The 14,009-nt window shown below is 34.9% G+C and overlaps 1 protein-coding gene across 1 annotated transcript in view; it reads left to right on the top strand.

Annotated features, from left to right (window-relative positions):
* Positions 1 to 708: 708 nt before the first annotated feature.
* Nmt (N-myristoyl transferase) overlaps positions 709 to 14,009 on the top strand; it is a 182,924-nt gene continuing 169,623 nt past the window's right edge. Inside the window, exon 1 of the mRNA XM_090393987.1 lies at positions 709 to 869. Coding sequence (XP_090250113.1) covers positions 709 to 869 — 161 coding nt within the window. The remainder of the gene's footprint in view (positions 870 to 14,009) is intronic.

A 14,009-nucleotide genomic window follows, 5' to 3' on the forward strand; every position in this document is an offset into this window, starting at 1 on the left:
ACTTTGTGGGTAATGCCTAGAAAGTCACCTACGGTCGGAAACGACTGAAAGGGGAAATCAGATCAGATCAAAGTATTGATTGCAAACTTTGCAATCAAATTGTAACGTGATTTTTTTTTTTTTTTGGAGGAAGTGGGGGGGGGGAAGGTTAAATAGAATTGAAAGTATAGCTGGAACCTAGACATTATTATAAGTGTTCGCCATTTGTTGCACAAGCATAACTTTAAAAACCATCTTGTGGATTTACTTTTTTTTTTTTTTGCGTGTTTTCATGGAACCGTGAAGAGTTCAACTAGCTTCGTTAAAATATTTTTCCAACCTCACATATTTTAAGAAATCCATAAAACACTTTAAAAACTGACTTTAAAATCCACAAGAGACTTTAGAATTCTAAAAAAAAAAAAAAAAACTTTAGAATTCTCGACTTAAAATATTTTTAGAGTATAATTACTATTCAAGACGCTTAATTGGTTAACTTCATTTATTATTTATTTGTTTATTTTTGCATTGAGAATGAAGTGAAAACTTATAGCGTAACATTAATGGCTTTTGTTTCCTACTTGATGTAAGCGTTAACTATCTTCGAATATGATGTTAACATCATTGGTACTGTTTGTGTTGTACAAAAGATGGCAGCATTATCGTTGAAATGAAGGAGGTAATCCAACAGCAATTTTGCTCGTGTTTTCCAGTTATTAGGAGTTAAGTATGGCGGAAAACGAGATTGTATATGATTCTGGGGGTGATCAGGAAAATGGAAATGCAGAAGAAACAGTTGTTAATAATGACCTAAATAATGCTGAAGAACAAACAGACCAGTCACATAAATGTGAAATTCAAGATCATGATACGGAATCTGGGTCTAAAATGTAAGTTTCACAATTCGTGCTGTTAAGAAGGAAATAAGATCATAAGCCTAATATACAAAATAAAAATAGTAATTTCCCCAGTATCCTTAAATAAGGCGCCACTCCTTAAATAACAGAGAAAAAAAGCATTTATGTTTTAGAAGTTCTTGGTAGTCTTTATTAACATTTGTTGCACATATTGGCTATAAACAATTATGTATGTATGTGAATAATCTCGTTTCGCAGTTGAGGATGTAAAAATAGTATAATTCAATTTTTCCCTGTTTGCGTATGAAGTTATATGAATCTACACGTGCGGACTTTATTGGACATAATATTAGCAGTGAAAATAAATTAATATATAAAATCTTTCTCGAATCGTTTATTTTTTGCTTTCAACTGTGACACACCCAGCCGAGGTACATATAATTTGCACTTGCTTAAAGTTTGGCTTAAAGAACCAGGTCCGAACTACTTTACGTTCATATCAAGTACATAAATAGAGTAGAAGCAAGTTTGGTAACAACTTCAGTTTGAGGGTCCTCCTTATGGATGCTTGATTACCATTGTAATATATTTTTCTATGATTGTATTTCAGTTTTCATTACAAGGAAGAGAGAGAGATCTGTAAATAAATATTCCAATTTTGGAATATTATTTAAAAAGCTTGTAATTTTTTATCCGAATACCGAGCCCCTTGTGGATTGATATATTGTGGACTTAATTTGTGGTAGTTGTACAAATGCATATTTCTCACTTTAATATTCAGTGAATTGTTGCTGTGCTTTTGTAAATTCTAATATATGCTGTATTTCTATACAATATGTTTTTGACCAACTTATCAGGATCATTGATGAAAACATATTTTGTTTTAATCTTAGATACATGTTAAACTGTCATAATTTATACAATCACAATTGAACATTCATCATTCTCATTCAATCCATAAGTATGCTACTGGCTTTTCTAATGACTTCAGTCAATATCAAGCTGCCCTCAGAAAGCACTGTACTTTCAGATTTTGTTGTTATGCACTCAAGAGAAAAACCATCATTAAGTACAACTAGTTAGGGCACTGGTTCCCAACCTCCCTTTTTTTTTTTTTGGATCAATGCCTCCAGGATTTTGATGCCCCCCCCCCCCTGTCATAATAGTCAACCAAGTTCTGAAATGGTATAATATAAATAGGTACTTCAAATAAAAAAGAACACAGGTAAAACTTTTTAATTTGACCTTCTTAAATGAATATTAATTTCATATTACACTTTGTATATTATAAAACAAAATCAAACTCAATTTGAGAAAATAAAATTCCAGTTAATGTGATCCTTGAGCTTGATGTCTGCTGCAAAGGGTTTTTATTTTAAGTACTAATTTAGTCAGTTTCAATCTCAAATCCCCACAGTTTGTGATATCTAGACGATTTCTTTTTTTTTTTCCAGTAACAAGTCATTTACAGCACTAAAGCCACATTCAACTAAATATGGTGACGGGAAGGGCAATGGTAAATTTCTTGCAAAACTAGTTGAATTTGGGTATTTCGTTTCTGTCTCATCAAATCAAAGCTATGCTATTATGTTGAATAAAGTTCTGATAGATGCGCATCATTGCATTTCTGAGAGTTCTTGATACTGCATGGCCACAACAGTTATTTCCACTAGCATTGGCTGAGTTATCCAAGACAGAAATTCAATTTCTTTTAAATCAGAAAATCTGTCATTTAAATCACAGGCCATTTTGCTCAGGTGATCTGCAATAACAAGTACAGCAGTATCAGTTACCTCGTACTCATTTAGCCAATAAAATTGGTCACATTTTTTGGCTGAAACATTCTTTTGACATGCAGAAATGCTATGAAGCTAAATATCTCAGCTTTGCATCAACAAAGGTGTTATTTGCTCCTTGCAGTTGCTTATTTAACATATTCAGCTTTTTCAAAGATAACTGTTAAATAACTCACAAATACTTGACCATCAACTGTTTGTAGGAGTTTCATTTAAGGTTTGTCATTTGAAAACTCACTAAGAATATCAAATGAATAAGACAAGTAGACATGTAGTTCCATCTTCTTAGCTAATTCCTCTGTGACAGCCATCTCACCTCAGTGTGAAGCAATTGTCTTACATTGTCAGTAGTTTTATCCTCACAAAATGTTTGAAGAGACACATTTGGCATTAGCTTTGATAATGTTGATGCATTTTATAACTGAATTCAGTATCTCATTTAGAACAGGTGGAAGTTTTTTGGAAACTAAATTTTCTCTGTGAATAACACAATGCACAAGCAATATTTCAGGATTGTCATCCTTCATTAATTTTAAACAGCCACGTTTCTTGCCCATCATAACAGGAGCACCATCAGTAGCACAAGGTGGAATATTTTCCATTGATATTTGAGCTTCTTCTAAATAATTTTTGAGTTAATGTATGTACAAATGGCAGCAGTGATGGTTTTCAATGCTTCACAGAACAACATCTCTTCAATAAATTCACTATTGTGAATTTATCTTACATAGGCGATCAATACAGCCTCACTGTCTCTTACAGTTGATTCATCCATCTTTATTGAGAATTTCCTTGATCTCAACTTTTCAACAAGTTGTGTTTCCACATCTTTAGCCATCTCATCTATTCTTTTGCTAATAGTGTTATTGCTCAGTAGCATTTCTTTGATATCCTTGTCATTTTTCTCCAGAACTGTTTTGAGAAAAGTTGATATTGCTGACTTAATTAAATCATCCTCTAGAGCAGGGGTTCTCAACTTTTTCTAGTGGCGTACCACTATATTTAATTCAAGATATTAGATGTACCAGTAAGGTAGTGGCTCACGTACCACCAGTGGTATGCGTGCCATAGGTTGAGAATCCCTGCTCTAGAGTATGATTTTTTTCCTGATTTAGCTATGAGCAGAGAAATTTCATAGCTAGCTTCAAGAGTACGATTTTGGGTATCAGTTCATACAGAGAATAATGAATCTATTGTTGATCTTTTCTCACACTTGTTTTTTAGAGACTTACAAATTGGTTCAAATCATAGTTCACATAAGCGCTATGTTTCACCTTCAAATGTGCTTCGAGATGACCTTTTTTCATCGATTTGTTGATCAAACAGTGTTTGCACAACAGACAGAATGGTGACCATTCATCCTGAGCCACAGGTATGAAACTGCACTTCAAATACCTCATCTGAATACTGACGAACTTGTTTTTTCTTGCATTATTCATTTTATGCATGGGGTTAGCAACTGAAAGGAAAAAAATAGGTTTATAAAGTATACTGTATGCATGTGTGGATTATGCAAGGAAATTAGTGGTGTATAACATGTATTTATACCACTACAAACACACATAATAACACATATAATAAAAAGTTAAAATAATAAAGGTAAAATTTTAAAATTCTACCATCACAAGCAGATAAAAAGAAACAATGAAATATGAGAGTTTGTTTTCAGTTGTCAAATGAACCTAATACAATTGTGGCAAAGTGTTCATTTTATTTAAATTGATATTAGCACAACTTTTGGATAACTAGAAAACTAACTATGTAAAAATGTTACATAAAAAAATTCCTACTATCATAAAAAACATTTACAGTACATAAAAAAATTAAACAGACTTGTCTCATTGTTTCTACAAGAAAAACTGCACAAAGTTAAATTGGCACTGACTGCAGTACTATTGTTGCCACCTTTATTCCCTTGGTTTGCGACATTGATAATTTATCGCTGACAGTGGTGATTTTTTTTACTATATCAGTGATGAATGTGACATTTTCTAAGTGTCCCCCAAAAGATTCAAATTGCCACCCTGTGGGGCATATGCCCAAAGTTAGGAAACACTGAGTTAGGGTATAATACTGTTTTTGCTATTGCTTTTCATTTTGTTTACATTTACATATTTTCCTATTTACAGATAAAATATTATCAATATTTAGTAAATAAAACCGCACGGTTAGCCTAGTGCCTATGCGCTTTGCAACCATATGCCTGGGGAAGGAGTGTCCTAGGTTCGATTCCCTTCGGTGACGTGAGGAGCTGAAGGATCTTCCTCAGCCATAGCCAAGTTAGCCAGTCTTGGGTGTGGACAGCAGGGTTTTTCATCCCGCAAAGCAGGCAAACGGGCCTTGAGAACTCAACACTACAGGCCATAGGATACACCGGGGCATAAGGCTGACCACCTTATCCTGTAAACGGAGTGAGGTCCGATGATCAATGGACCCTCGACACCACAAGGTAAAAGAGGGTATAAGGAAGATGATGATGATGATTTAGTAAATAAACCGTGCTTCCTCAACTTCAGAATGCCTAACTCTTGGTTATTGTGGCATATTGCCAGCAAGCATCCATGTGAAATTTCAAGTCATTCTATCAAGTATTTGTTTTATACAGCTGTCTGAAGCAAAAGTGTTGTATTTATCCCTTGAAATGGCTAAAATTGAGTATCGTGTGGTTATAAAATTCTTTGTAAGAGAAGGTTTAATGCCAATTCTTGACAGAGATTTCAAACTTACTGTGCTGTTCTGCACAGTAAAAAAAAAAAAAAAAAATGTGGTGATGCAATTAATTTCAACCTAAATTTTATGAAGTTGCACAATTTTTTGTAATAAAATCTGTATATGTAATTTTTAAATAAACAGTGAAGTTATAAATTTGCTTAATTAATGATTTCTGATCACAAGACTTGGTTAGTGATTGGGGGATCATGTGTTGAAGCATAGATGCTGGTAGGAACTCACAATGGACATTTAATGAAATGAAAACGGTCCAAGGAATGTATTAAACAACAGTTTCATGCTTTCATCACTGTCACAGAGACATGTTCAGACGGTAAATTATAATGAATACATGAGTAACATAAAATAAAATGTGCTCCTAGTTAGGGAAGGTGCCCTAACTGTGGATGCTAGTAAGACGACCAGGTTGTAACTAGGAATGCTTAAGGATTACTGTTATCCAATATTTTGGGAAGTTTAACGATTTGTATTTATTTAAATTATTTTGGTTCTTTTGGTTATTCCTGCTCTTGCCAATTTTTACTAAATTACCATGTTTCCCAAACTTGGGAAACATGGTAATTTATTTATTTTCCAAGTTTGGAAAAGCAGCATGCTCTTAACCTTTTCTAGATATAGATTATAGTAATATGATCATCATTATGTTTGTGGTACATCAGAAAAATAGCCATATTTTAAAAAATAGAATCTTTGCACTGCACTGCTTTCAATCCCCAATTGAGAATGGCTGCCCCCCCCCCCCTTCCCCTAAGGACAAACTTCTTTCTCTCTCAGTTCCTAGTGTGTATAAGGTTTCTTATTCTTGCAAGATGGTCTACTATTGACAGACTGCCAATATCCAACTGGAAGAACACAAAAAAAAAGCAAAATCCATCAGTAATCATGACTATAGTACAATCTGGTCTAATAGGCTATACCTTGAATGCTACACTACACATAAAATCAAATGAGATAAACCAGTATGCTCATGACAGCAAGTTCAAAGGCAAGCGGTTTTCTTCAGAATGTGCAGTTTCCCTTACAAACCAACCCAATTTAAATAAATATGAAATGTTAAACTTCCCATATAGGTAACAGTAACTCTTAAGCATTCCTAGTTACAACCTGTTCATCCTATTAGCATCCACAGAGGACACCATTCCTAGTCAGGAGTGCATTTTGCTTAATGTTGATAACATCACCATTCACTCTTTCCAGTATCATTTATGTACACATTAAACAGTAATGGTCTCAAAACAGACCTTTGGGTCACACCATTAGTGACTTTTCTAATTCTGGGATATCACACCCTTATACACAACTTGTTAATACCTATCTGATAGCCAGTCTCCAATTTATTGGACTAATCTACTATCCATTGCATTTGTCACCATGTTATAATAAGTATGTAGAATTCTAAGACAGTCTTCCTTCAGCAAACCTGTGCTATCTATCAAAGAGAATGCAGCTGTTTTTAATTCAGTTCTGAATCTGGTCCTCACTAGCCCCTCTAGTACTTTGACCACAACTCCAGACAAAGAGATTGGCAATTGAAGCCTTAGTCTTGTCACTTTTTTTTATGAAGCAGAAAAATATTGTCCTCTTTCTAATCCTTTGGAACTCAGGACACACTAAAACTCATGTTAAAGAGGATATGTTAATGGTCTTGTTAACTCCCTGGAACATTCTCTCATTTCACCATGTGTATCGTGAATTCGTTTACTCTCTTATATACCTCCTGCTCACTCACGTTGGCTCCATTCTCTCCACTGCTCTCAAGTTCTGTATGATATTACTTTCATGAGGGTGAAATACCTTTGTGAATTGCTCATTTTCACATCTCTACTATATCCTCCTTAGTGGTTATCATTCTACCATTTTTTTCAACTTTTGCTATCATTAGCTGATTGCTGCTCATATTGCACTTTTCTATCTTTAGCAAGTGAGTCACCTTTCTTGCACTCATGCAGCTGACTATTACCACTCATTTTGTTCTGCCTTCATAGTGTCTTTTTCTTTCAAATTGCATTCTTTACCCCTTCTTTCTCTTCATTCATCAATTTTGCACCTACCTTATTTGACTTTCTGATCTTGGGAATGCATCCAAACATTGCCTCTGCTAGATGATTCCTGAACACATCATAAGTAACATTGATTATGGACATGGGGATCTTTTCCATCCAGTTTCTTAGATATAGCTACAGGCCATTTCCTGAGTTTATCAAAATCATCAGCCTTATAGTTCCACATATATCCTTTCTCACAGTCCTCATATGGTTGACCACCACCACAATTCAAGTAATCACTTCATGGTCACTTTCTCCAACTGGGAGTAGATTTGACACCTCATTTACAATAGAATCTTCTGACAAGATAATCAGTTCCAAGACCTATGATCCCTGTGTACCCACTGTTGCCCTCCCTCAAAAACTCAAATTTATTTTCTTTTTCCTCAAATGTCTCTTCATTCCAATTTATGTTACCTTAATTAAAATTACCCTATAAAGATCACCCTCTTATTAGCCCAAACAATTTACATATACATTTATTTCTTGTTGTCCTTCACATGACCAGATTTATAGCACATCACACCATACTGCTTCAAAACCACTGATGCTGTTTGCTCCTTGTATCTCTACCCTAGATTGGCATGATTTCTTTGCCATCCTCAACAGCACTTCTACTCCCCTTTCTATCCTATCTTCAGGAAAAACATCATATTCATTCATCCCTATTCCTGTTGGAATGTTATCATCCAATCATTTGTAACTTATTTTGATAGCTTTGGGCAAATAAACTATCAGTGTTACAGTTTCATTCCCTTTATTTCGAATACTTATGGCATTTGTAAATGTACACTGTCTTATTTCTGCTTCTATAACAAGTGTCACTGATTCCACTTCTCAGATATGACTCCTGTATATCTCCCTTCTCTCCCCAGCGATTCCTCTATTATTACTAATTGTTGTTCCCACATCCCTGGTCATCTCAATCCTTTCTTGTGCACTAACACATCTGCTTCTGTATCCATCATCTACTCTTTTCGCACACCATCTTCCTGTCCCCCCCCATTTCCTATCTGTTGTGTTATTTCTCTCTCTTCCTCTCTCTCTCTCTCTTTTCACTCATGCCACTCTTCTCTCCATTCCCAATCTCTCCTGCTTTTGTACATCATCTTTATCACCTCTTGCTCCCTCAAATCTTTCGTTCACTTCATTCGTTATTCTCTCATTCAACAATGATTTTTCCAGCCACATGAAATCCATTTAAATGTAGCTCATCTCTGTTATACAGTTCCATCTGTCACTCAAATTCACCTTATTTGTTCACAAAATGAATTCCTTTTTCCACACAACTCCACTAGCATTCCATTCATAATCTTTGCCTGCAGTCTCAAATCATCACTATCATACCTGGGCAATACACTACAGGTATTTATGTGGTACTTATACAATGTGATTTCGATATAACGCTTCTCCTACAAATTGTAGTAACCCTTGTTGAACCCGGTACTTATACAACGTGGTTTCGATATTCGATATAAGACGGTCTAGAAACTAATAACCCTTTATCTTTTCATATATTTTTCAATGTGCGACTTAAAATTCAAATTTTATCTTCATTAAATTTGCGTATACCCATATCACGCATGTAGCTATAAGTAGCAAATTTATATTAGGGGAAATACCCTTTAGCATGCATGTACGTCAATTGTTTACCATATAAAGTATTTATTGTTGAAAATTGTCTATGTTTTCTGCCAGGAAAGTACATTAAAAATCATAAGTGTGTTAATCAAGCTGAGCACTTTATTTTTTGGTGAGTTACATACAATATGTAATGCTTTTTTTTATGTAAAAAATATTTTTATAGTAATGGCCACTTAGAGCACTTTTGCGATATATATCGTGTTTGTTATCCCTATAAACCCACCCATTGTAAACTGCCAAGGTAACAATTGAACAAGACTGAAGATACATTCAGTTTTGATCAGCACAACCTTTGCGAACTTCTTCATAAGTGCTCCAATCTCTTCAATAGGAATTAATTGATGGGAAACAGATTTAAATGAAGAGAAACTGGTACAATTAATAGATGATGTCGAACCAAATGGTGGGGAAAATTCTGCTGAAGATTCTGATTGTGATGAATCTATTAAAGAATTCAGCTTAAAGAAATTAGCAGAAGGAATGGACTTGGCAAGAAAGTTATTTTATGGATAATGATCTCTCAATGAGCGCTCCGGAAAATTCACGAGACAATTGGATATTTGTTTCGTATTATGAACTTAGTAAAAAATTGCAGCATAGTGGTAAGGAAGGTCTTATTACTGACTCCTTGATAACTAAACCAGCCAAAGTATGCAACGAGAATTATACTAATGATTTCCAAGGATTTCAAGTGATGATGTCTGGCCACTCGTAAATAAAGAACATCAACAAAATGTTAGTTTTGAAGAGAGTGATGACAATTAAAATATATACTATTTTATTTTGCCTAAAACATTTATGTATCATGTGCAATGAAATTTATGTATAATTTATAATTTTTTATAATTTTGAACTATGTATTTGTTTCATAGTTTATGTTTTTTCTTAACTTACTTGAATCACCTGAATTAAATAAAATATTTTTGTTAGATATGTCATTGTTTATATAATCTTAAAAAAAAATGATTTCGGAACCTAACCATTCTTTTTCTATGTCATCTGGGTCTTGCATAATGCAGGACCCAGATGACATTATTTATAATACATAATGCAGGACCCAGATGATATTTATATAATGCAGCATTATTTATATAATGCAGCATTTTTGTGGAACCTAACATCTGCGTTATACTAGGGTTAACGATATTTTTCCTTTCATACTGTTTTCTTTCACTAAGGCAACAAATACTAACTTTCCTGTCACACAAAATTTGGTTGGTAACAACCAAATATGATTTGATTGCTTACTCCTCATATCCGGTGCTTCCGTCACTGTGCTCATTCTGCTCCAGGAAAGTAAACCTTATGCACCTTCTAATTAATCACACATCCAATAATTGAATCCTTATACATAGTGGCAACTCTCGAATCATTCAACAGCTCTTTTATGTCGCCATCTTTTCATCTAGCCTTCCTCTCTCTTCTATACATATCTGTTATTCTTCTCATTTTATTCACAATTTTTTTGTAGAGTTAATCACTTCATCTCTTGCATTATCTTCACTGACTCTGTTTTTGTATCCTGAATTAATTTCTTGCTGCTCATCACTTTGTCTTCCTGGTTGGTAGCACTTTCTTCCCTGTTACCTAGCAAAATCGATATACCGTTGAGTATGTTACCTTACCACCACTTTTGACCACCTCATTTATACTTTTTCATAATTCTTTCATTATTGTTTACTCTTTTAACCGAATTCTCTACAACGCTCTCAATTTCACTGCTCTCAGCATTAACTTCCATTACCTAATTTTTCTTTCCAACAATTTTTGCATTTCTAGCTCATGAAACAATTCCTTCACACACTCTTTCCACTCTCACTACTCTATAACCATTCATTTTGTCTTGGCAACAAGTATGTAGTGCACACACTACATCTTATTCTAATATCATTGCTTTCTTAAAATACTAAAAAAAATTCTCTGTGACTTCGGATATTTCAAAACGTCTATGCAGTTACTAGATGCTGTAGATCCTTCCATTCTATCTATACAGTAGGGTTTTCCAAATTGTGTTCTGCGGAAAGTAAATAAGTGTTCCATAAAAAATTATCAAAATTAATGAGCCTGGAATGGTTTTAAATGCTGCGACAAGTTCAAACATTTTTGAAAATCAGGTGATCCTCATTTTGCATGTGGATTGTGCTATTAAGGCCAGTGCACGCTGACCTTGACTCAGCCATTCATGGTTGTCGATACCTCCGAGCCTGAGTGAAGTACGGAGGTATCTATTCTAGGAAACATGCGGTCACAAGCAAAGTCAATACGATGCGATACAGCCTGCTTCGGTGATAGTGTGTGCTTAGCGTTTCATCAAATACAAGTGGTAATAATAATGCCATTCTGCTATACAGAATGGCATTATTATTATTAAGAGAGACCACCAGGGAGTCAGTGATTCATTGAGGAAGGCCACATACCACCTTCACCACCTATCATACCTGTTCTTGAATTCATTCACACTATTTACGCCCATATAACATCCAATGATGGTCCATTCCAATTACACATAGCTCTACAAGAGAAAGCTCCGGTTCTCACTCTTTCTTGACAGCATTCATTCTCAAACTTCGAAGGATGTCCTCTCATCCTTTCCTCTCTCTCCATGAAATGAAAAATTTCATCTACTGATATCTCTTCTGATCTTTTCAGAAGTTTGTAAGTCTTAATCATGTCACCCCCCCCCCCTCCTGTTTGCTAGTGTCTGCAGTCTATAAATTCTCAGTCTGTCCTCTTAATAATCCAGATATCATTTTAAACACTTTCCTTTGCACTGTATCAGAATCACCATAGAAACCAGACCTGCACACAGTAGTCCAAGTGAGGCATATCAAGGCCTCATAAAGAGGCAGAATGACTTCTCTATATTTACATGTCAAGGTTTCTTTCAGCATTCCAATTATCCTCTTAGATCTATTTGCAATCTTTGCTATTTGTCCCTTGAACTACCACTTCCTATCCACTAAAACTCCAAGAAATCCTTAGGAATTATCCCTAGCATAATTAGTTTCTTCTAGTATAATCCCACTAATATAATATGACATTGGATATCTCATCTCACCAAAGTGCATGACTTTGCATTTACTAACATTGAACTGACAGCTATTTTCACATGCCCACAATACATATCAGCTGCACTCTTGATTACTGTACTTATCTTTACATCATCAGCAAATAGCTGTATGTCTCCTGTCAAATCCTTCCCAGTGTCATTAATGCAGAATCACTTCCCCTATATACATCACTTTCTGATATCTGTCAGTCAGCTCCTCTTATCCATGGCAATATTTTATAATCCAATCTTGTATTCTCCACTTTATGTGACATTCTTCCATATGTATCCTGTCGAAAGTCTTAGCAAAATCCCAAAGTATGATGATGTATCCATTCCCTTTGTGTAACCCAATGGTAACATTATTAGAGAATGTGAGCAAGTCACTCAAACATGACCTTTCCTTAGTAAACACATGTGGTTCATTGCAAAGTATAGTTTCTCGGGCAACCCATTTCTGTATGCGATCCCTGACCAAATTTTCCACCACCACCACCACTTTATTGACACTGATAGATCAATAGTTGAATACATTAGTCTTACACCACCCTTGAGCATTGGAATTACCATATATTCTTTCCACTCCTGTGGAATCTTCCCTGTTCTGAGACTCACTTGGTTCTGGTGAACCAGCTGATTTTCAAGTGATCACATCAACACTCTCTGCTCTTACTCTCTCCAGTTTTGCATCATCAGCAAACAGTTGAATTTTTCCAGACAGAATCTTGTGGCAGCACTTAGTATCTTAAAATCATCAAGTACATTTTTTCTCCCTGACTTTCATTTATTTTTACTTTGTTTTATTATCCCTTTTTTATTGTTTGCATTGGACTATTAGCCCTGTTAGTGTTTATTAGTACTTTGCAAGTTGGTTATTATTCCATTGTCATAGCTGCTGACCAGAAATAATGTTCCAATCTAGAATAGAATGGTGATGGCATATAATGGCTCAAGAAATTTATCAACTGTACTTCCCTATGCTCTTTTCATTGTATATTACAGTTTAAATTGCTCATGATCATTCTCAACTTATTTTCTAAATTAAACTGCTAGCCATCTCGTTGTTCCCCATCCCCTTTCAACTTTGAGGCTATAGTCACATCTCATTGAATATAGTATCTGTTTGCTTCAGCTGCTGGCCTGATTGGTCTAGTGGTTAATGAATCCACTTTCCAGCCAATGTACTATGGATTTAAATCTCACTGTGGATATGGATATTGAGTGTCTTTAGGTGGAAAGTGAATTTCATCTCTTAGTGTGGGACCACTTATTGGAGACCTGAAGTGGCTTGATAAAGTTCCATGTTTGGTCTGTGAGCCGTTTCGAGATTATATAAAAATATAAAATAAAAAACAACATAGCCCATGCCTACTAACACCATAGATTTACAACCTTTCATAAGTGGGAGTAATATAAAAAAAAAACTTCATACCATACAACGCTGCTGTTTGTATTTCTCACAGTTAAGTAAAATAAAGATTAAAACGGGAATATACTTTCCTGTCAAGTAGTTTACTCTCGTCCACATTAGAAAAAACTTTGAGTCTCAGTGGAAGAACTACATATCATAACTATTCACCAACACTGTTGATCCAGATGTTGACAAAGAACTGTGAGGCTTCTTGTCTGTCTACAAGTAATGATTGTGGAAATTTATGATGCCCTCTCTGGATAACTGTGCTTTATCCATAAACAGCATAAAACCAAAAAAGTCAATTGTAGGACACTGCTACAAAATAATCAGAAACCTAGCTGCTGACATGCTTGTTTATTTGTCTTTAATTAATTCATTTTTGAGGTTCCATAACCATTTTGGGATCAGCTGTGATATACTCTCCTAATTCCAACAAGTATGGCTGAATTAATTTGCCATTAACTGGAAGACAGTCATTCTGACATCACATTTAGT

Source organism: Typopeltis vanoorti, chromosome 6 (assembly GCF_054136105.1).
Source record: "Typopeltis vanoorti isolate ZY-2024b chromosome 6, IOZ_Tvanoo_1.0, whole genome shotgun sequence".
NCBI classification, from domain to species: Eukaryota; Metazoa; Arthropoda; class Arachnida; order Uropygi; family Thelyphonidae; genus Typopeltis; species Typopeltis vanoorti.